Here is a 24,497-nt window from a genome sequence, read left to right on the forward strand (position 1 = left end):
GGCACTTATTCATTCATTTTCCTTCGGCTTAGTCCCTTTATTCATCAGGGGTCACCAAAGCTGAATGAACCGCCAACTTATCCAGCATATGTTTTATACAGTAAATGGCCTTTCAACTGCAACCCAATAGACTCATGTTTAAGAGCAAGGGGCGACCCCTGGTGGTTCGGCGGTATGGGTTGCGTATAGGGAGGCTCGGCTCAATTATGTTTATTTGCCACAGTTCAGAGAAAGACTGAAAATACAGGAGAAATACGGGAAAATACCTTTACGGGATGATATCGGGATAGAACTGTAAAATACGGGAGAATCCCTGGAAAAGCGGGAGGGTTGACAGGTAATACTACAACTCCTTGAAATGTTTAAAATAAAAACTAAAATTCAAAATTGCCTGGTGTTTTTTTTACTCATAGTTGTGGAAGAATACCTTGTGTGTACATTTAGACTGATATTTAGTTGATATAAATAATAAGCTTTGCTAATATGAATGTTAATAGTAGCCTGCTTTGGTAAATTTACATCAAAGCATATGACGAATATACTAAATGCTTTTCGGGGGTGGGGGGGTCTGTCATGTTGTACAACGTAAGTAGGCTAACTGGAAACTTACTTTTGGTTTATTTGTGTTGTGACATGACAGGTGCAGGTGTGAATTGTAAATGACTTCACTTGTATAGGAAGCGTGGGTGCCTGAGCGTGCAAGCCTGAAGATGCAAGTTCAACTCTGCAGCCAGACCCTTCTCATTTTTTTTACAGTTTTGAATTACAAGAACAGATCAGGCATGTCCTCATAAACCAAACCAATGTTGTAATGCCTACAGTAGGTCTTACCCATGTCATTATACATGTGTCCTCATAAACCACCAAAACCACACACACACACACACACACAAGAATTAAAGAATCACCAGCACAAACTCTGGCTTATTTGTGCTTGATTATCTTCACTTACTGATGAGTCCACTATAGTTTTAATGTAAAATTACAGTTTTGTTTTACTTCTCTAGTTTTGTGCATTCAATAAACATAAATAAATAGGCATCCACAATGAATTGGTGTTTGTGTGAATTATATGAATTAATTAAATCAAACAAATATAAATAAACATACATAAATAATAAACAAATAGGGGTGTAACGGATCACGGTTGTTCCGTGATTTGTACGGTTGCTTTGTGATTCGTTACAAGATTTGGAACACCTAAATTTGTAACGATCACAGGAGATCATCTCTCGCGTCATTAAAAAAAAACATATATAAAAGAATTTAGGCTTTCTTGTAAAATATGATGAGAGAAATTATTCAGGATGTGGTGGGTTTATTAGGTTATTAAAGGTGTTTTCGATCACTACTTGTTTAGCCTGCATTCAGTTTAAGCTGCACGATTAATCATTAAAAGATCAGGATCTCAACACCCACGCAACATAAATGATAAATGATGCTGATTTGCATACGTTATACCACTATAAACTAATAATCTTTTTTGTTTGTCGAGTGACTTTTAGTACCATTAATATAATAACTGTTTTATACTCAATTATATTTATATAGAATACACACATATATGCATACATTTATTTATTTAGTTATTTTAGTCCATCAAGTTGTGGCTTACAGAAAGTTACAAATGCAATTACCATTTATTTTATTCATTTTATTTTAATATTTTTTAATAGTTTTAGATTTTCTTTCTTAACTATTATATAACCACACAACCGGTAAACAAGCAAACACACAGCTAAATGACTGATACGGTAACTCTAAACCTCTAATCTACACTAAATAATAGGGGTGTAACGATACACTCAGCTCACGATACGATGTGTATCATGATATAATGTTCACGATTCAATATGTACCACGATATTTGGAATAAAAATTGAAAATTAAACTGAAATGCAAATTTTACCAAGTAAACTATTTTTTATGTATTTCTTTTGTTTCAACTTGTTAAACTGAACCTTCTTTAAGAAAATAAATTAAACAGGCCTGTCTCTGGAAAATAAAACAATTAAAAAACTTCTTTAAAAATATTATTGAAATGACAGAGACAAAATTAAGGAACAATTTAAGTAAAGGTGCAAAAAAAAAAAAGCTTTCTATTCAATTGAATTTAACAGTAAGAGCTTAAGGCTTTGCTTGGTCACTTGCGTTTTTTGTGTGTGCAAAAAAAAAATCCACATTTCCTGGTAATTAATTCATATTTAATTAAATTCATTTAGAGATATCTCTAATTACAATTGTGACTAGTCAACTCATTTAGAGATATCTGCAAATATTTTTAAATGGAAGTCAATGGAGGAATATGACTAGTCATAACATATTTGCAGATATCTCCAATCTGATTTCGTACTAGTACAATTGTAATTGCAGATATCTCTAATTGTCATTCTGACTAGTTGAATTATAATTATGACTAGTCAAAATATAATTAGAGATATCTCTAAATATATTTATGGATAGTCAGAACAAAGGTTTAAATGCTAAAACGGCTTGCCATACGCGCGCGTCTATCAGTCTGCCCTCTGTAGTAACAGCTCACGGTCAGCTCACGTCATGTGTGATTTTGCGGCCGCCAATACATCATTATATGAAGACAGAATGATATTTTAGGGTGAATTGTACCTTTTAAATACAGTATGTGACTCTTTCAACACCATTAGGAGGTATCCATGTCGCTGTGCAAAGTATGTAAATCACTGTGAAGACTTTAAAACTTAGGATGTTTGTCCCAGTTTGCGTGTCAAAAAGCGGACGAGTCTAAAGCAATGACTGTACAACCGAAATGTTGCCAGACGTCTGATTTTGAGAGGATGCGCCATCCTCTATTTCAGCTCCACTCATCTTGGTCTGCTAACATTACTGCTGCTGCAATCTGAACTCACGTGCGACAGCAGGTGGAACGTAGCTCACGTGCAAACAGCTCAACTAATAAGAGAAAACGGACGTCATATCGTAATCAAATCGTCATAACGCCACGATGCATATTGTGACATTTTTGCATCGCAATAAATCGTACAATGATAAATCGTTACACCCCTACTAAATAATAGTTAATACTTCTGCACTGAACAATAGACGTGCATTAAAACAGACTGACATCTAAACCATCTCTTTGATCCCGGCTTTAATTAACATTTAAGACACATTAACTTTAATCCAGCTCCTTTGTGAATTTAATCTCGGATTTAAATCTCATTTAGGGATTAGAATGGAAATGAAATGCGACATGAACACTGCCATTGTTTAATTACAATAACAAATCCAGTTCATCGGTTTAATTAAGCGACACGACAGAACTCGAATGAACAGAAAACCAACATCCACAAATTCTATACTGTATATATGAGATTAACCTGTTTACACATTTCTATTTTTGCTATGCTGAAGACTTCTTTAGCCATTTTTGGAAAAATTGTTAGTTATTTAAATGGTATTTATTAAATATAAAGTGTATGTTCTGTGTCATCATTAGCAAGAGCAAGGAAAACTACATCAATAATTGGGTAAAGATATCATGAATCACCTTTAAATATCATCTGTGCCAGCATGTGATGTTATAGAAACGCTAAATTAAACTCTTTTAGCTCTTAAATGACTCTTATACACTGTGTTTGTTGTAATGATGAATAATTGTAAGTTAAATGAGCTCAAGTCAATTAAAACATGTTCAGTTCTGAGGACGCAGCGGCATAACACACACGCACACACACACACGTACACACTCAAACACAAGTCAGTGATGTAGGAGATTTAGGAGGAAAGATGTGCAAATATACTATTTTAAGTATCTTGTGTGTGTTGTAAAATGTAATTCTTTATAAATGTATCCTATGCTGCATGTCTTGACAGGGTTATGGGTAAAAATAAAATAAAGCACTGTAAGTAACATTTCACACTATCAACAAACTGTTAATTAAGACTGTATACTCAGTAAACTACTAATGTGCTGCTTATTAATAGTCAGTAAGGTAGTAGTTGGGTTTAGGTATTGGGCAGGATCAGGGATGTAGAATAAGATCAAACTCTATAAGTGTTCATATTTTCATATTCATATTTTAATAATAAACAGGTAATACGCAGTAGTAAATGCTGTGAATTGTTACTTAAAGTGTTCTTGAGATATATAGCACCTTCCCGGTTAAACGAGTTAGTAAATAAATGAATGTGTGTCTCTATCGTGTGTTTCTCACCTAGTTTTGCTCCTTTCTTCAGTAAAGTCAGCACTACTGAGGTGTTTCTGCAGCCGATGGCTCGATCCAGCGGCCTCATCCCACTGTAATCCACATGCTCGATCACAGCACCCTTCTCCACCAGATAATGAACCTCAAACGCACACACACACACACACATTTCAAATCACACACAATTTCATCACAGCATCCAGTAGTGTTCAAGAGTCTAATGCAGTGGTCACCAAACTTGTTCCTGGAGGGCCGGTGTCCTGCAGATTTTAGCTCCAACCCAAATCAAACACACCTGAACAAGCTAATCAAGGTCTTACTTGGTATACTTGAAACATCCAGGCAGGTGTGTTGAGGCAAGTTGGAGCAAAACCCTGTAGGGACACCGGCCCTCCAGGACCAGGATTGGTGACCCCTGGTCTAATGCCAGAAACATTCAACTGATCAAAAGTTACATATTTTCATTAATTTTCCTTAGTCCCTTATTTAAGAGGGGTCACCACAGCAGAATGAACCGCCAACTATTTTGGCATGACTTTTACACAGCAGATGCCTTCCGGCCGCAACCCAGTACTGGGAAACACCCATACACTGTCACATTCTCACATTCAAACACCTATAGTGCATGGATTTAGACTAGGGCTGTGCGATTAATCGAATCGCAATTTAAAACGTTGCAATTAGTTGATCGCAAGAGGCTGCAATATAGAATATATATGGAAACAAAAATAACAAACAACATCTCAAATAAAGTGCTTCAAAACCAGTCCACTATGCTTCAGAAAATTAAACATGCTAGACTTTCTGTGATGGTGTCATGAGGCCATGGTGTCATGGTATTGGTTGTCGAAGAAGAAATGATTGAATCTTGTGTCACAATGTCCATTTCAAGAGTTCACACTTAGCTGATGATTGATTATAAGCAAGTTTGGCATGCTGTCCCGGGAGAGAGCCCTGAGCTCAAAAGGTCCTCAAGCCCTGGGCTCCCTCCCGTTTCCAGGGCGAGAGGGGAGCCTTGAGCTCAGGTAGATCTCGAGAACTCCCCCTTGATAAGAGCTGATGACTGAAATGAGTACTAAGAAGAGATATGCAGCAGGGTGAGGGATTGACTGTTAAGGGTGTCACGATCCTCCAAATCCTCGATTCGATTACATTTTCGATTCTAAAGGCACAATTCGATTCGATTTTCGATTATGAATAATTAATTAATGACCAATTACTTATTTGTAGCCTACCGTTTAAACTACCTGACCTGCATGGTGTTTGTTTTACCCATAAACAAATCATACAGTAAATGAATAAAGGCAAGATACACACATAATTACCACCTGTCAATCACTTTTTCTGCGGGACTCGTGAATAGGCAGTGATCTGTGTCATTATAATGGCGTCGGTAAAAAAGACGCACAGCCAACAGGAACCAGCCAACAGTATCTGAGGTGTTCGCTAAAATGACTAAGTACAAGTGAGTGAAAGATTGAAGCAGTCCTCTGACTGCCTGGACCTGCTGTCTCGAGCGCATGGCTGTGTGTGCGTCTGTGTCTGTGTGGTCACGTGATGTGCATTTTCAGAGGTAGAGAGGAAGGAGGGCTGCTCAGAAATGCTACACGCCACGGTGGATGTCAAATCGTTGTCGTTCTAAAATGCCATTTAAAAACAAAGACAGTGTAAACAGGGCCTGAGTGTGTACTTTTCGCGAGTGGATTTGCAGCGGGGGCGGGTGGAGGATCGCGATGCCGGTGTTGTCTATCGGACGAACCGTACGTTATACGTACATACCAGAGCTTGCAAAACTGTGTTTTTTTGTCGACAACACAAACGTTGTCAACATAACTGGAAATCCAAAATGCTTACACACCGGCGACTTCATCGAAAGAGGAGAGGGTTTAAGCTCTGTCGACGGGTCTTCTTCTTCTGCAGTTTAACAAGCACTTCAACAAGCGTGTTTTTTTACGCTTGGCAAGCCAAGCTGACGTGACATGGGGGCGTGGCAGCATCGACGATTCTATTTTTTCATTCGATAATCGAAATCGTGACACCCCTATTGACTGTAGTGCTAAATTTAGATTAATCAATTCACTTGTTGTGCATGTTTTTGGAATGTGGGAGGAAACCGGAGGACCCGGGGAAAACCTACGCGAGCACGGGAAGAACATGCAAACTACGCACGGAAACAACCACCGGCTTGTTAAAGGACTAGAGCCTGTGACGTTCTTGCTGTGAGGCGACAGTGCTAACCACTGGGCCACCGTGCAGCCCTATGGAGGGATAGGTGAAGAGGTAGGGATGGAAGGGGGATTCTTCAAATCGAAGATGACTGTAGTGAAAAAACCCTGGCTCTTTATAGTGGGTTAGGAATGGCCTGATTGGTGTATCATACATGCTAATGCAGAACCAGCCGTGTCCAATCATAATCACATGATCCTCTCGGAATTAGTTTATGAATAATCTTCACTTGTCGTTTACAACTCCCCAACACAACTACTCTATATCAAGGAAAACATGCTGAAATCGTGTGATCTGACTGTGCTTTATTACTAGCCAATCCGCTTGTTAAGTGGTGACACGTATGTAAGACTGTTTCCGGGTCCAAGCCGCCACTCATTTGAGTTTAGAAATTATTCGTTTATGATCACTTTTGATTGATATCACACATTAAAGTTAATTTTATATACAGTCATAGTGTACACAACAATCTCTGGGCTTGCTGCATCACAAATACCAACATTTTAAGAAATTATAAAAAAAATGAATCACTTTCTGGCCATCGGATATTACGCATGGACATATATATTGCGATCGTGATTTTCGAAAGTATTAAATTGCTTTGTAAATGTTTATTATTACCACTTCATGAGTCTCCCCATACAGTTGAATAGAGCGCTTGGACTCGGAAGCCGCTTTGCGTGACGTCACATTTAACAAGCAGATTGAGTGAGCACACTAACGTTTTGCACAATCAGAATTGCACAACGGAACTATGCCCACAATAAAAAAACAAGAAAACAAACAGGAAAGCGCTGACAAGTGGGATGATGGTGTCTGCCGCTTCAGAAGCATTAATAGACAAATTAATATCCAAGACAAACAGCATTTGTAATATGGGAATATTTTAGTTTCAAAGTCACAGACACCAAACAAAAACAGGGATAGTTTAAAAGCTGTTGCAGAATTGTTACCACGGCTTACAGATTATTGAGCTGAAGCTTGAATTAAATTTAAATCAGCCACAAGCTTAAATTAAATCATAATTCAAAGCGCAATCGCAATATCTGTCAAAAAAACAAACAAAAACGCAATTAGGTATTTTCCCCCTTATACCCCTATAGTTTGGACTACGGGGGAAACCGGAGCACCCAGAGGAAACCCACACCAACAAGGGGAGAACATGCAAACTCCAGACAGAAATGCCAACTGGCCCAGCCGTGAGTCAAAGCATTATTATTATTATTTTACCTTATCATTTAGCCTTTTTAATTAAAAGAAAAATGTATTAAAACAGAGTTAAAACTGAACACAATCATGCTTGTTTTTCTGTTAAGTAGACTGTTGATTTAAATAAATATTTAATTAATACAGCATTGACTTTCATTACTTAAGTACATTAAATTTAAAAAACAATACTTAATTACAATAAATATCAGACACTCTCAAACTTTTACTCAAGTGATATTCTCAGCAGTGACTTTAGCTTTTAACAAAGTCTTTTTCTAGTACTTTAATTCAAGTATGGCTTTCAGTACAGCACTGGACAGACTTACGATGTCTGCATCTCCGTAGAAAGCCGCCAGATCCAGCGGGGAGCGTCCATTCTTGTCCGAGTGGTCAATAACTGCCCCCTTCTCCACCAAAAACTGCACCACGCTCTTGTGTCCCTTTAGACAGGCCCAGCTGAGAGGCGTCAGCCCTTCCTTATCCACCGACGCCACTGAGGCTCCTGGGAAAAGCAGAGGATGTATGGCAAGCCCTTTTCACTTTCATTTAGTCACACACTGTAAGAAAAATTATTGCTGACTTTTTTTTTTAGCAGAATGAAGAACCTTTTAGTCATCTCAACTTACATCAATCAGACTGATTGAACACAATTTACGACCTCGTAAGACTTTTTAATACCTTTTAAATGCCTTCATTTTCTCATAATTGATTTATCATCTTTGAATACTTTTTAAGACCCCGCGGACACTCTGTGTAAGGAAGATAATTAAATCATATTGGTGAATAGAGTTAAAAATTGTACTTTTGTTATAAGTTCTATTGAGATGGATTTATTGATTAGGTGTTGGCCCGACTGATTAAGGGTGTACTCACAATATGTACAGTTGCCTTGAACTGGGCCAAAGCACGCTGGTTACCCCTCCTGTGTCCCCTGACGGCCCGCACTCACATCGCATTAGGCACATATACGTCATCGATGCTGCGCTGTCCAGTAAGCGCTCTCGCTCAGCACAGTGGAGATTTCTCTAGTTATATAGTTTAAGTCGTTTGACATGCAGTGACACGCAGTCAACTATTTTGCAGAACAGATCAGCCACTGCTGACGCTCATAAACAGTCATAAAGTCCTCGTGCTGCAGGAATGAGGAGGTTTGCTGAAGGTGCAGCTGTGGTGCAGTGAGGGGTTTGCGTCTTCAGTTTGTGTTCATTAGACAGTAAGAATGATTAATAAACGCATATTAAACAGTCCTTTATAAGTCACGTCTCGCTTTCAGCTTCGGGCTCAGGTGCATTTTGCACTCACACACAAGCATACTGTGGCAAAGCCCATAAGAACCGCGCTCAGGCCCACCTCTTCCAACAGGGCCAGGGCCGGCAAAGTGAACCGTGCCTGAGCCCGATTCAGCGCACTCACACTTCTCAAACAATCCAGGAAATGGGCCTGGGCACAGTTCGGATAACATAGTGTGAGTAGGCCCTAAGAGCTGTTTGAGGCCGTACTCACACTAGGTACAGTTGCCTCGAACCGGGCCAAAGCACGCTTGTCCCCCCTCCCGTCTTCCCCGACGGCCCGCACTCACACCACAAACGGACTTCAGAACGCTTCCGTTATCGCTGCTGCTCTGTTCAGTGAGAAGCGCTGTCACTCAGCAGCACAGAGGAGATTTCTCTAGTTATATCGTGTCAGTCATTTCATATGCCTTCAAATATTTCGCCAAACAGTCCTAAGGGATGAGGGATCCGCCACTTTTGGCGCTCATAAACAATTATAAAGCTCTCGTGCTGCAGGAATGAGGAGGTCTGCTGAAGGTGCAGCTGTTGTGAAGTGAGGAGTTCTCGTCTTTAATAAACTACGGCAGTTTGCGTTCACTGAACAGTAAGAATGATTAATAAATCCATATGAAACAGCCCCTAAAAGTCACGTCTCGCTTTCAGTTTCAGGTTTTGGTGCGTTTTGCACTCACACACAAGTGTACCGCGCCAAAGCCCAAGTGAATTGCGCTCAGGCACACCTCTTCCAAACGGGCCAGGGCCGGCCAAGTGAACCGTGCTTAAGCCCGATTCAGCGCACTCACACTTCTCAAACGATCCGGGAAGCGGGCCTGGGCACAGTACGGATGGCATAGTGTGAGTAGGCCCTAAATGAATTAAGACCTACGCACTATATTAATGATCGAGGGGTGGGTGTAGCGGATAAAAATTAGGACCGGGAGGTTCGCTCACTATTATTCTGCCCAAGGTGGCCGCCTAGGTTGCCTCTCTGCATGCGCCGGCCCTTTAAATATTTAGATATTAATCAATATTTAAATATTTCAAATTAATCACGTGCGTTAATGCGCTATTTTTGAGCTCTAATAGTTTGCATTCCTGCTTTCTACTTATACATTTATTACTTTTTACCAGAAGTCTTTATTTCAGTATGTTAATGTACTTCCAGGAAATATTGAGTAGGGGACGGGGCTATCTCTCTCTGCACATCAGTCTCTCGTAGCAAACTAACGGTTAGGGGGGCGTGGCTAAGAATTAAAGAGAAAAAGTCAAACACTTACGCCTCATTCACACGAGGCTTCAGTGTCAACGCTTGACTGAAGGCGTGTCTGACGTTGGGGCTGAAACGATCGTCATAGAAGCGTCAGCCAATGAAATTCAGTCAGCAATAGGCCACTGTCTAGCTGGTGTATTTGCATACAGCGATCTGATTGGCAGACGCTTCCATCAAAAGCTTCCATTGAAAAGTTGAGCTAGTCCCAACTTCTGCAGCGAGCAACGCCTCTGAAGCAGCGCTGATGGATCCACAATGCAGTTCGGCAACGCCTGACGTCAACCATTAAAAGTGAATGGGAAGCGTTCAGTTTCAGTTTCAGTTTCCTTTATTTATGTCATTCAAATCATCACAATAGAATTGTAATGCAGAACGAAATTACGTTGCAACAGACCCAACAAGAACATAAAAAAACATCACTATAAAAACACTATAAAATCCTAACATGATAAATAAGCTTTTATAATTCCATAAAATATAAAAAATATAATTATATAAGATATAACCCATTTTTTTTAAATCTCTGAAGAGAATAACTTAATACTTAAATACCTATTTCACCATTTGTTGTAATATTAACAATTTATGCTAGTTTAACAAATGTATTTATTATTTAACACTAGCTTTCAACAATGCTTAAGAAATGGTATTATTTAAAAGTCTTATAATGACAGGATAAAAACTATCTCGAAACCTCACTGATTTGCTCCTCAGACTTCTGTAACGCCTGCCTGATGGCATGAGTAAGAGCAGGCTATGACCAGGGTGGGTTGGATCCCCTAAAATGTTATTTGCCCTAAACAGACAATGGCGTTGGTAAAGTTCCTCGATAGATGTCATTTTGACTCCAACAGACCTTTCAGCTGACTTTATGATCCTCTTAATGGTGTTCTTATCAGACACACTGCTATTCTCATACCAAAGGGAGATGCCATTAGTAAGAACACTCTCAACAGCTCCTCTGTAAAAAGTTGTGAGGATTGATTGGCTGATGCTCTTTTCAACCTTCTCAGAAAGTGCAGTCGCTGGAGCGCCTTCTTCGCAAGACAAGTGGTATGGAGAGACCAAGTCAGGATCTCAGTAACATGGACCCCCAGGAATTTTATCTGCTGTACAGTCTCCACAGCAGTGTTATTAATATATTGACACTGACGCCCCGTGTGAATGGGGCGTTAGACAGATGCTCAGACTGAAGACAAAGCCAAACTTTTTTCAGTACAAAAACTTGCATAGATGAATTGTTCACCTAATAAATCACAATGAGAGCTAGCAAAATGAACATTGTACATATAGGGCCCTATCATACAACCGGCGCAATGTGGCGCAAGGTGCGACCCAATTGTTATTTGCTAGTTTCAGATCGGCGCAAGAGTCGTTTTGAGGCGTTGCGCCACGCTTTTTAAATAGCAAATGCATTTGCGCTGATATGTGCGCCCATAGGCGTTCTGCTCTAAAAAAGCAGGCGTGTTTTGGCGCGTTGCTATTTTGAGAAACTGTAATAGTCTGTTTTTTAGACCAGAACAAAGCAGGTCTAAAGTCTGGCGCAGAGTGCGCCTCGCTTACACACTGCTTAATACACACAAGATGTAGAACAATACACAAATATCTTTACATATAAAAAAGAAATAGAACATTAAGGATATATATAGGATATAATAAGAATAGATATAGGATATAAATATAAAGGATTAAAATATTACAAAACATATTATTTTCTAGCCTACATGAATATGAAAAATCACTGCTTTTATGCATTCTTCATCTCGGGAGGCTTTTTCAGTTCATTCATAACAATTTGCTTTTGTATAATGTTATCATTATTAGCAGTATTATTTATTATATCCATATTTATATTTGTCTTATTAAAAACAAGCTCAGATTTGTCCACCTGTCAGGTTTTAGACATATGGGGCAGCATGTGTATTAGGATATAACTCGTTATTATTGTTCATTTATTCGTTTGCTGAAAGTTTTATGAAAGTTTTATAATTAAAATTAATTATGTCTGTGCGTACAAGGTTTCCCTATCCACGAATCTCTCATTGTCGCTCTGTAGATGCTCTGTTTAACTGTTTTCTGGCTAGTGAAAATGTTCAGTTCTTCCACTTCCACTTACTTTACGCCATTTAAATAGTAAATGTGCTCATGGCGCGACGTAACTAACTATTAAAGGTAATGGGAGACGAGACTCTGATTGGTTTATTCTCAAAACACACCTATAACTCATTAAGAAAATAAACTCAACCCTTTTAGACCATGCGCCACGGCGCAAAGCGGATTTTTCCTTCCTTAAATTAGCAAAAGTGGATTCTGACACACCCTGAAAGCTTTTGAGTTTTGCGCTTTGCGCATGGACCGTAAAAATAGAGCCCTTAGACTTTACACAGACTTTAATCTGCTTTAATACAATCTGTATCATATAAACAGACAGTTTGGATCTTTGCAAAGGATAAAGTAAAATAAAGAATAAAGTACTGATATCTCACCTTTAGACAGCAGGAAGTCGGCTGTACTCAGATGTCCTTCACATGCCGCCACCATGAGCAGCGTTCGGCCCTGTTTATCACTGACGTTCACATCGGCTCCGTGCTGCAGGAGCAGATCTGCAATCTGAGAAACAGAGATGTTTCTCCATTAAACATTTCTGCTGGAGTAAGAGGAGTTGTGTTTTGGTTGGCGCAGTCACTCACCTGCCAGTGTCCCTGTCGGACTGCGCAGAACAGAGCACACGCTCCTCTCCTGTTCACCTGCTGAACTTGCGCTTCCCGCTTTAACAGGAAGCTGCACACCTCCATCTTCCCCCGTCCTGCGGCTGCAGTCAGAGCTGCGGAAAGAGCAGTGGATTATCATTAAAGTCAGAATAAAAGCAAAACAGGCGACGCGGTGGCACAGTAGGTAGTGCTGTCACCTCACAGCAAGAAGGTAGCTCGGCTGGGTCAGTTGGCATTTCTGTGTGGAATTTGCATGTTCTCCCCTCATTGGTGTGGGTGTTCCAGTTTTCCCCACAGTCCAGCCATGCGGTACAGGTGAATTGGGTAGTGTATATTGTATGCGTGTAAATGAGTGTGTATGGATGTTTCCCATTGAAGGGTTGCAGCTGGAAGGGCATCTACTGCGTAAAACATTTGGTGGATAAGTTGGTGGTTCATTCTGCTGTGGCGACCCCAGATTAATAAAGGGACAAAGCCAAAAAGAAAATGAATGAATGAATTAAAGCATAATAAACAATATCAATGGCATGTCATTTACTCTGAATCTGGATTCTGGACAACACGCATTGATTTGTGAATTAAAGGCACAGTGTGTAATTTTGGCCACTAGAGGGCGTCTATTCACAACAAACAAAGGCATATTTTAATGACGCAGAGACGGAGTGTGGAATCAAAGCCGATCATCAGACAGGAATCATCGCTAGTTTCTCTGGATATGAACATTCTAGCAAACATTTGGGATAATCTAAGGGTGCTTTCACACCTGTGAATCGATTCAGTTGTTCCGAAACAGAGATTAAAATTGTTACATTGTTGCTCTTTGCTCTTGGAGCGGTTCGCTTTCACACTGCAAAGTTTCTAATCGGACCAAAAGAGCTAAAACAAGTCACGTGCGAGTAAACTCTCCTTACAGTGGTCAGAGTGTCAGGGTTTATTTTGCAGCGTCCCGCTCAGCTGTCAGGAGAGGTGGTGGTTTGGTGGTGATTGACAGGGTGCGCGCGTGACGTGTTTGAGGAGAGACGCGGTGGGGAGGGGTGAGAAGGGTGCGCGACGATGCCTATTTGAGGACTGGGAGAGAGACGCAAGATTACCGGGAGATCATCACTCGTTTGCAGGCATCCGGAGACTCGCGAAACTTCCCGCCCTACTCATAATTCTCTCTTCATATAGCCATAAGCCTATAACATATCCATAAAACACAGTGATATAACCGCGCTTGGATCGGATCGTTCTCACTGCAATCGAACCGCTCCAGGGTTCATTTCAATCAAGCCGAGACCACCTCATTCAAGCGATCTCGGAGCGATTACTTTGGCGCGGAACAGAGCGCGATTGCCCTGTTCACACATGCCAATCGAACCGCGCTAACTGGGCAAACGAGATACGTTCCGAAACAAAAGTGTAGGTGTGAAAGCACCCTAAGTATAAGAGTCAACTTTTCTAGGGGATTTGGGATATTGTAATGAAAATAATGTTACATAAAGTGCCTTTAAATGGAGCTCTATGTAAAATTCAAAAAGCGACACCAGTGGACATGTAGGTCTGCAGGTAGCAGATCATTTTTTTGTTTTGTTCAAATTTGCAGTGATATACTGATAGTGAACATCCAGGCAAAGTCCACACTGCTGAGAGCAATGTTTAGACATATGTAAATGATTACCTGTTTTTTTTTCTTCTCTCAATAACAAAATAAACAAGAAAAATGATGAAAAAGCAGTTTAGAAAGCGTCGGATCATGATGACATTGATACAAGTTTGATTATAAAGTATATTTGAGTCTACAGACTATATAAATCTGGCTGGGAAAGGCCCAATCCCAATTCTACCCCTTAGCCCTTCCCCTAACCCCTACCCCTCGTTTTGCGCGTGCACGCCAAGTGGTAGGGGTGTCCCAATTCTCTTTAGCTTGAAGGCGTAGGGCTAAGGGGAAGGGGTGAATAGCCCTTCGAACGAACGTGAAACCAAGGGGTAAGAAAATTTCCCAGAATGCACCAGACACAGCGGCAGTATTGCTGCACCCGGAAGTAATGAGAGCCACAAATTAGTATTTTTTTGTCATCATTACGAATTTTTACCTCAAACAAACAAATGTTTTAATATATTCATTACCATGTTTGTGTTTTACCGTCATGCTTAAAAAAAAAAAAAAAAAACCTGCTAAATTTCACGATCTCTGATCCCAATTAATAACTCCTGTACAGCAGTCCCCCAATGTTCTGACACTGGAATACCCTGTCAGTAATGTCTAGTGGCTGTAAATTGCCGTTTTGCAGTGTCTGCTTTAATGTTAATGTTGTTTTTGGTGTGTTTACATTGATGAATATGGCCACTGTGTAAATACACTGTAAAGTTACGATCTTATTGCCACAGTAGATTGTTATAGATAAATACCAGAAAATAACACAACTGGAATCACTACAGCAGTCGCCATCGTCTGATCTCACAGGAGAAGCAGGAGATCGTGAGGACATATGATGACGTGTGCAGGTGCTGTCCCAATTCTTAGGGGTAAATTTTGAAGCCCTTCCCCCTAACCCTCGGTTGTAAGGGCCAAGGGGAACGGTAAGGGGTAGAAAATATAATTGGTATTGGGCCTAAAGCTTGGATTAATTACTTTCATTGTATGAAAGATTGAGGGCGACGCAGTGGGTAACACGTTTGCCTCACAGCAAGAAGGTCGCTGGTTCGATCCTCGGCTCAGTTGGCGTTTCTGTGTGGAGTTTGCATGTTCTCCCTGCGTTTGAGTGGGTTTCCTCCGGGTGCTCCGGTTTCCCCCACAGTCCAAAGACATGTGGTACAGGCGAATTGGGTAGGCTAAATTGTCCGTAGTATGTGTGTATGTGTGGATGTTTCCCAGAGATGGGTTGCGGCTGGAAGGGCATCCGCTGCGTAAAAACTTGCTGGATAAGTTGGCGGTTCATTCCGCTGTGGCGACCCCAGATACATAAAGGGACTAAGCCGACAAGAAAATGAATGAATGAATGAACGAATGATTTTACAGGGCAGAATGGCTCTTTTCTAGGACATTTCTGAGTGTTCTATGCGTCATAAAACAGAAATATTAACATCACATAGTACAAAAACATCATTCATATTAAAATAAATCTTTCATCAGCATCCCATGAAGTCACTGAGGGTCTCCCTTTTTAAGCCTCGCTACAAAAACTTGTGTTTTAGCTCATTTAAAGTCTTACATTGATCTAACAGAGCTGAAGGTTAACTCTGTGTTTCAGCAGAGCTGGGAATTCAAGTGCTTGTTTGCTCCTCGAGAATCAAATCGAACAGAAAAAAAACAACAACTGAACACTTCTCTATTTTTACAGCCGTACGAGTCTGTTCATGCCCACAAACACCACTGAAATCTCACACAGCTCAAGAATACATTCAAACAATAAGAAAAGGGTATTTTGCTTGAGAATTCAGCCTATTTTCAGCACCACAATGCAGTTTCACATTGAGATTTCATTATAATTATAAGAACATTTCAGCAGGATTCACTGAAACCAAGTGGACATGCCACCAACCTGACCAACACACACACACACACGCACGCACGCACGCACGCACGCACGCACGCACGCACGCACGCACACACACACACACACACACACACACACACACACACTCTGAGTCCCCCACAGTGCAACAGTAAACATAGGGATTGTTCCGTCTGCATCCCACACAAAACGTCTGCTGCACATCAAAGAGCTCAAATGATGAGGAATCAACATCTCTTTGATCTTTGAGATAAAAGAACCCACGGTAACTCTCACAACTCTAAACTTCTGTCTGACTGTCTGGAACAACCCATATCTTAGCAACCACACACACACATGCCAACACTACCCTGGCAACCACCTGAAAAACCAAAGCAGCAGCCTAGCAACATTACACTCACCGGCCACTTTATTAGGTACAGCTTACTAGTACAGGGTTGGACCCCCTTTTGCCTTCAGAACTGCCTTAATCCTTCGTGGCACAGATTCAACAAGATAATGGAAATATTCCTCAGAAATTTTGCTCCATCTTGACAGGATAGCATCACGCAGTTGCTGCAGATTTGTCGACTGCACAAGTATGATGCCAATCTCCCGTTTCACTACATCCCAAAGGTGCTCTATTGGATTGAGACTGGTGACTGTGGAGGCCATTTGATTACCGTGAACTCATTGTCATGTTCAAGAAACCAGTCTGAGATGATTCACGCTTTATGACATGATGGCTGCTGGAAGTAGCCATCAGAAGATGTGTACACTGTGGTCATAAAGGGATGGACATGGTCAGCTACAATACTCAGGTAGGCTGTGGCGTTGACATGATACTCAATTGGTACTGCATATATCCCCCACACCATTACACCACCATCACCAGCCTGAACCACTGATATAAGGCAGGATGGATCCAAGCTTTCATGTTGTTGACGTCAAAATCTGATCCGACCGTCCGAATGTGGCAGCAGAAATGGAGACTCATCAGAGCAGGCAACGTTTCTCCAATCTTCTATTGTCCAGTTTTGGTGAGCCTGTGTGAATTGTAGCCTCAGTTTCCTGTTCTTATCTGACAGGAGCGGCACCCGGTGTGGTCTTCTGCTGCTGTAGCCCATCTGCCTCAAGGTTGGACGTGTTGTGTGTTCAGAGATGCTCTTCTGCAGACCTCGGTTGTAACGAGTGCTTATTTGAGTTACTGTTGCCTTTATATCAGCTGGAACCAGCCTGGCCATTCTCCTCTGACCTCTGGCATCAACAAGGTATTTGCGCCCACAGAACTGCCGCTCACTGGATGTTTTCTTCATTTGGGACCATTCTCTGTAATACCCTGGAGATGGTTGTGTGTGAAAATCCCAGTAGATCAGCAGTTTCTGAAATACTCAGACCAGCCCGTCTTGCACCAACAACCATGTCATCTTAAATCCCCTTTCTTCCTCATGCTGATGCTCGAGTTGAACTGCAGCAGATCGTCTTGACCATGTCTCCATGCCTAAATGCATCAAGTTGCTGCCATGTGATTGGCTGATTAGAAATTTTCTAATTACTGTTAATAAGCAGTTGGGCAGGTGCACCTAATAAAGTGGACAGTGTGTGTGTGTGTGTGTGTGTGCAGGGCCGGAGCAAGCTGAACTGCCGCTCTAGGCAAAGGACAGTCACGCCGCCCTCAAACCTAAAGTGAAACCGCCCTAGACGCGGCTATAACTGAGGCGCGGGTGGCGAGGGTAGTTCAGGGGACGCCACCCTCTCTATTCTGCCGCGCTAGACGCGGATATAACTGAGGCACGGGTGGCGAGGGTAGTTTCGGGGACGCCGCTCTCTCTATTCTGCCACCCTAGACGTGGATATAATTGTGGGCACGGGTGGCGAGGATAGTTTCGGGGACGCCGCTCTCTCTATTCTGCCACCCTAGACGCGGATGAGGGCGCGGGTGGTGAGGGTAGTTTCGGGGACGCCGCCCTCTCTATTCGCCTAGGTCGCCTCTATGGAAGCGCCGGCCCTGTGTGTGTGTGTGTGTGCGAGTGAGTGTGTGTGTGTATGTGTGTTTTTATAATTTATTTATATATTTATTTGTATATTTATAAGCAACAAACCAAACATGCAACACTACCCTGGCAATTACCTGAAACACTGAACTTGAATATTATGGCATTTTATAGATACAACTCATAATGTTAAATGGATAGTTTTATATTTTATATTTACAAATTACGTCTTTGTTTAACAAAATCCTTAAGGCAAAGATGAACAGAAATAAAGTGTGTGGCACTGATCCACTCTACTGTAGCATATTATAGGCTCAATAGACACAATTATGAGTTCAGTAAACAATAACGCACACAGAAATGTCTACACATGGAAATACACATTTAAACAAGAAATCCCAGGAGTTTTTTTTTTTGGCAAAGTCTTTTATAATGTACCCACTGAATCCAGAGAGCTCAAGAGGCAAACACAAGAACAAGATTATGTTTCTGATCATGATATTTTTCCCCTGACAAAACATCTACAGACAGCCACATTTCACTGCAAGCTTTCTAATGGAACAGAAGTAAAGACACTGAGAGAAAAACATGAAGAAGATGAAGTGAGCGTACCTGTTTCTCCCCACAGAGTGTCATGAGCATCAATCTGCACCGACAGCTCATCATTCATTGCCAGTAAACCTTCCAGAACCTACCAAAACACAAAATTGACAATATAGACAAAATAGAAAACACACACACATACATACACACACACAAACATATATATATATATAGTTGAAGTCAGAATTATTAGCCCCCCTGAATTATTAGCACCTGTTTAGTTTTTCCCCCAATTTCTGAGAGCAGATTTCTTCAACACATTTCTAATCATAACAGTTTTAATAACTCATCTCTAATAACTGATTTATTTTATCTTTGCCATGATGACAGTAAATAATATTTGACTAGATATTTTGTCAAGACACTTCTATACAGTTTAAAGTGACATTTAAAGGCTTAACTAGGTTAATTAGGGTAATTAGGCAGGTTAGGGTAATTAGGCAAGTAATTGTATAGCGATGGTTTGTTCTGTAGACTATTGGGAAAAAAATATAGCTTAAAGGGGCAAATCATTTCGACCCTAAAATGTCTTTTAAAAAAATTGAAAACAGCTTTTACTGTAGCTGAAATAAAACAAATAAGAATTTTTCTAGAAGAAAAAATATTATCAGACATACTGTGAAAATTTCCTGAATCTGTTAAACATAATTTGGGAAATATTTGAAAAAGAAATAAAATTCAAAGGGGGGCTCATAATTCTGACTTTAACCACACACACACACGCACGCACGCACGCACGCACGCACGCACGCACGCACGCACACACACACACACACACACACACACACACACACACACACACACACGCACAATAGAACCACTCGATACCAGACACAGAATGATACAGCATAATATAATTCATCTTAATTACTCAATAATCATACAACAAATAAACAAAGTATACAATTATATAAATTATTATAGATAAAATATTATTTTATAATAATTTTTGTTATTATTACTAATAATATTTAATTAATATTATTATTATTTTATTTTACTAAATGCAGGCAGGGCGTCACGGTGGTGGAATAGGTAGCACGATCGTCTCACAGCAAGACGCTGGTTCGAGCCCCGGCTAGGCCAGTTGTCATTTCTCTGTGGAGTTTGCATGTTCTCCCCGTGTTGGCTTGGGTTTCCTCCAGGTGCTCAGGTTTCCCCCACAGTCCAAACACATGTGCTGTAGGGGAATTGAATAGACTAGAATTGTCTGTAGTGTATGAGTGTGTATGGGTGTTTCCCTGTGATGGGTTGCAGCTGAAAGGGTAAAAATATGCTAGATGTTGACAGTAGATCTCTGTTGATCTGTGCTGATCAATATAAAGATGCAGGAATGCATTGAGTCTGAACTTGAGAATAAAACACACACGAGCTTCATCCCTCTGTTTCTGTAAAGCCTCGCACATCTTGACCTCAGAGACCGGCCTGTTGCTATGGCTGCTCTCCCATGGCAACCACATCCATACAGCATCTATAAGCTTCATTAGACTTCAAGGCCTGGACCTCATGAGTTCAGCACACACTGTACTTTTGTTCAATATTTTATTATCAATGCAAATATGTCAGCTAGTTATGCTTCAGTGTGGATGATGCAGCAGAGAAAGAAAATAAACAGGATTTAAGCACTGATAATGACATAGATGCCAGAGATAATGCAGTTTTAAGAGCTAAAATGTGACATGTTTTGTGATAGATGTAGTTGAATGGCTGGTTTAGTGGGCTTGACTGTCAGAGAGCTGCTAAAACAAAGCAAACTAAAATGTGAATCATCTCTAAACTGCTTAGCTCTGGATAAATCTAAACCTATGGTGGTGGTTGACGTAATGAGAGTTTATATTTGACATAAGGTGACATAATAGTTTGTTGTGAAACTGTGAATGCAGTATATACTGCAGATTTTGTATTTGAGAAGATGATTTGTTATTATTGGTGGCTCGATGGCTCAGTGGTTAGCACAGCAAGTTTTGCGCCTCACAGCAAGAAGGTCCGCATGGAGTCTAAACTTTTTAATTCAGATTTAATTCAGCTTTCATATGTAGGGCCCAATCACACACCCGGCGCAATGTGGCGCAAGGCGTGACGCAATTGTTATTTGCTAGTTTCAGCTCGGCGCAAGAGTCGCTTTGACATTTTGCGCAAAGCTGTTAAATAGCAAATGCATTTGCGTTCATATGTGCGCCCTTAGGCGTTCTGGTCTAAAAAAGCAGGCGTGTTTTGGTGTGTTGCTGGCGCGTTGCTATTTTGAGAAACTATAATAGTCTGTTCTTTAGACCAGAACAAACCCGGTCTAAAGTCCGGCGCAGAGTGCGCCTCGCTTACACACTGCTCAATACACAAGATGTAGAGCAATACGCAAATATCTTTACATATGAAAAAGAATTAAAATATTAAGGATATATATATATGATATAAATATATAGGATTAAAATATTACAAAACATATTATTTTCTAGCCTACATGAATATGAAAAATCACTGCTTTTATGTCTTCTTCATCTCAGGGGGCTTTTTTAGTCCATTCAATTTGCTTTTGTATAATGTTATTATTATTAGCAGTATTATTTATTTTATCCACATTTATATTTGTTTTATTAAAAACAAGCTTAGATTTGCCCACCTGTCAGGTTTTAGACCATATGGGGCACAGCATGTGTTTTAGGATATAACTCAGGTTTTTGAGCACACTTCGTTATTATTGTTCATTTATTCGTTTGCTGGAAATTAGAAGTGAATTTAGAGATAGATTTGAAACAAATCTTTGCGCTTAACAAACAAAATTAATTATTTATAGGCTAACTGATGTCTGTGCGTAAAGGTTTCCCTATCCACGAGAGCAAAAGTGAAAGTGAATTATGAGATGCCTTATCTCTCATTCTCGCGCTGCAGGTGCTCTGTTTAACTGTTTTGTTGCTAGATAAATGCTCAGTTTTTTCACTTACACTTACTTTACGTCCTGTAAATAGCAAATGCGCTCATGGCGCGACGCAATTGGCTCTCAAAGGGAATGGGAGATGTGTCTCTGATTGGTTTATACTCAAAACACACCTATAACTCATTAAGAAAATAAACTCAACTCGTTTAGACCATGCGCCATGGCGCAAAGCGGATTTTTCCGTCCTTAAATTAGCAAAAGTGGATTCTGACACCCCCTGAATGCGTTTGCGCCCTGCGCTTTGCGCATGAACTATCAAAATAGAGCCCGTAGTGTGAACTCAGACACAGATCTGGGGCCCCATGTACGCAGACTTGCGTTGAATTCATCCTAAAACATTGCGTATGGACAAAGCTGTAAATGTGTGTACGCAGTAAAAAATTCCAATGTATGAAACACTGTGTACGTCGAATCACACGCATATTCTCTTTGTACATCCAAAGTAACGTGAAGCGCACATGCACGAGCGCTAAACCCCTCCCTGTCTCCTCCCTTGTATAAATATGGTAATGACTCCACTTTGGCAAAACCAAACGAAAAAGCAGCAATGAACAGAATGTGAATTGGAAGTGCTCCTATCAGAGGTAGACTGGAGAAGAACTGTGTTATTTGCAAGTTTGTCCTCCGGAATTAATAACAAAAGAAAAAAATAGAGTGGGAGAGTTTAGCTGACGCGGTTAACGCAGTGGGGTGTGAACATCGCACTGTGAGCGAATTAAAAAAGAAATAGTTTGATGTAAAGGTGTATAATGTTGGAGTGTCTATTTAGGCAAGTTCAAATAGCACACCTCGTTGGAATAAGCTAGTTGAGTGATTCCCGCCCATCACCGTTTGATTGACAGAGACAACAAAACTAAAGAGAGCTGCAGACAGCAGCGTGAGTGGCGTAGCTCGTAAAGCGTATGGCAACATGTTTTGACACGTTCGATCATGAACTTGGTTCGAATCCAGCATCTGATGAACTCATTCTTCTTTCCCCCACTACATATACAGATTTTGCCTACTCTTCATCACGAGGAAGACAAGTAGGAATCAATAAGTGTGTGTATTATGTTAAGCGCATTTGAGAATCACATATCATTTGCACATTTATTGAATGGAAATCTTTCTGATTCATGTCTTCAGATGATGCCTTCATAGCAATGTGCGTGCGGTCGATCGCTCCGATTACATTGGGAAAACCGGCGATTGCTGCAAGTTACGCTTTAATGTTTGGCTGGTCAACTGCATGGTGTGGAAACCTTATATACCTGCTAGACATGCGGATGATCTCGTCCTATACAGCTGCCCGGCTCAAAGATACTTTGTAGTGTGCAACTTAACATAATTGCCTCTAGGAGTCGCCAATGGAAATAAAACAAACACACATAAGAAATGTGCGTACGCCAGACATGAGGTTGGCGTAGACTAATGCACATTCTCACGCTCATTTCATTGTTAGTAAATCCAAACGTGAGCGTGAAATCTGGCGTACGCAAAGTTTTTATGCGTACGCAGCATTGATACATAAGGCAACTGATGTTCAGCAATGCGACCGCAGTGTGAACGGTTATGTCGGATTTCATGCGACTACATAATCTTTGCGCGACATGCGTCATCATTCTGTGCTGCAAACAGCATTTACTCGTCACAGCACAGTAGAAGGGCACACAGGGTGATTACTGTACCACAGAGAGTTGGTTGTTCATGTTTAAAAAGATTTTGAAGGCAGAATTGGTGCTTGTTGTGCTGACTGCATGATTTTTAAAGTAGTCGCGTCAAGGATGTTTTCACACTGCATGACCATCTGGGCTAGCGTTCAGTCTGTGCTGTGTTTACACTGTAGGATGGATTTGAAAATCATGCAGTCTGAACTCGGCATTAACCAATCTGGTTACGATTGGACAACGGGTTAATCGCGAAGCTGAAGAGCTAAGAATGTATGTTCTTAACTGTTTGTTCTTAATTGTTTTGTTTTATTTATTTTTAAATAAAACAAGTTATTTTTACTGTCTGTTTAGACAATGTTCTAGCACCTTTTTTGCCCAAGACAAATTTCTTCTCGGGGACAAATAAAGTTTAACCTAACCTAAGCTTCGAGGATGTTGAGGATAGGGGAGCCATGCGCAAAGGAGGGGGCACTTTCATTTTAGGGGGGAACTGCTGGAGCACCCTAACCCTCCTTCCGCACGTGCCTGATGTTTATAACGAAGTAAAATGAAAAGACTCTACAAACAGAGATAAACCAACTCCACCTTCCCAGTTCAGTCTGTGACTGCTCATTAACCTATGATGAGTTCACTACACTGGTGGTCAGAAAGACACGCACCATAGTTTTCAAACATCACAAATGATCAATGTGTTCAATCACAAGTGACAAATTAGATTTCAAATGCCGAAATACACATTAGTAGTAGCAGAACACCCTTTACAGTTCATGAAATTCACCACGGTTGTCTGTGAAAAGGGCAATAATCATATAAGCATTATCAGACAACAAGCTTACTTTATATAGAACACACATTGTGCGCATAATTAGCCATTGTATGCTGTCCGTAATTGTACTTTTGCGCATGCGGGTCAGTTTAGGACTGTGATCTGTTCAAACTGCAAATCTGATATTGACCACATCTATAACAGCA

General features: G+C 40.6%; 1 protein-coding gene across 7 annotated transcripts in view; it reads right to left on the reverse strand.

The window, feature by feature from the left end:
* The window catches only part of tanc1b (tetratricopeptide repeat, ankyrin repeat and coiled-coil containing 1b), a 317,932-nt gene that overhangs the window by 7,504 nt on the left and 285,931 nt on the right, over positions 1-24,497 (reverse strand). For all 7 annotated transcript variants that reach the window (XR_012385665.1, XM_068223687.2, XM_021479050.3 and 4 more), the window contains 5 exons: positions 18,954-19,032; positions 12,851-12,984; positions 12,647-12,770; positions 7,946-8,121; positions 4,194-4,326 (listed from right to left, as the gene is read on the reverse strand). Coding sequence is in view for 6 of the 7 variants with exons in the window: in XM_068223687.2 (XP_068079788.2) it covers positions 4,194-4,326; positions 7,946-8,121; positions 12,647-12,770; positions 12,851-12,984; positions 18,954-19,032 (646 nt within the window). In the remaining variant the exon portion in view is untranslated. The remainder of the gene's footprint in view (positions 1-4,193; positions 4,327-7,945; positions 8,122-12,646; positions 12,771-12,850; positions 12,985-18,953; positions 19,033-24,497) is intronic.

This window comes from Danio rerio, chromosome 9 (genome assembly GCF_049306965.1).
Source record: "Danio rerio strain Tuebingen ecotype United States chromosome 9, GRCz12tu, whole genome shotgun sequence".
Taxonomy (NCBI): domain Eukaryota; kingdom Metazoa; phylum Chordata; class Actinopteri; order Cypriniformes; family Danionidae; genus Danio; species Danio rerio.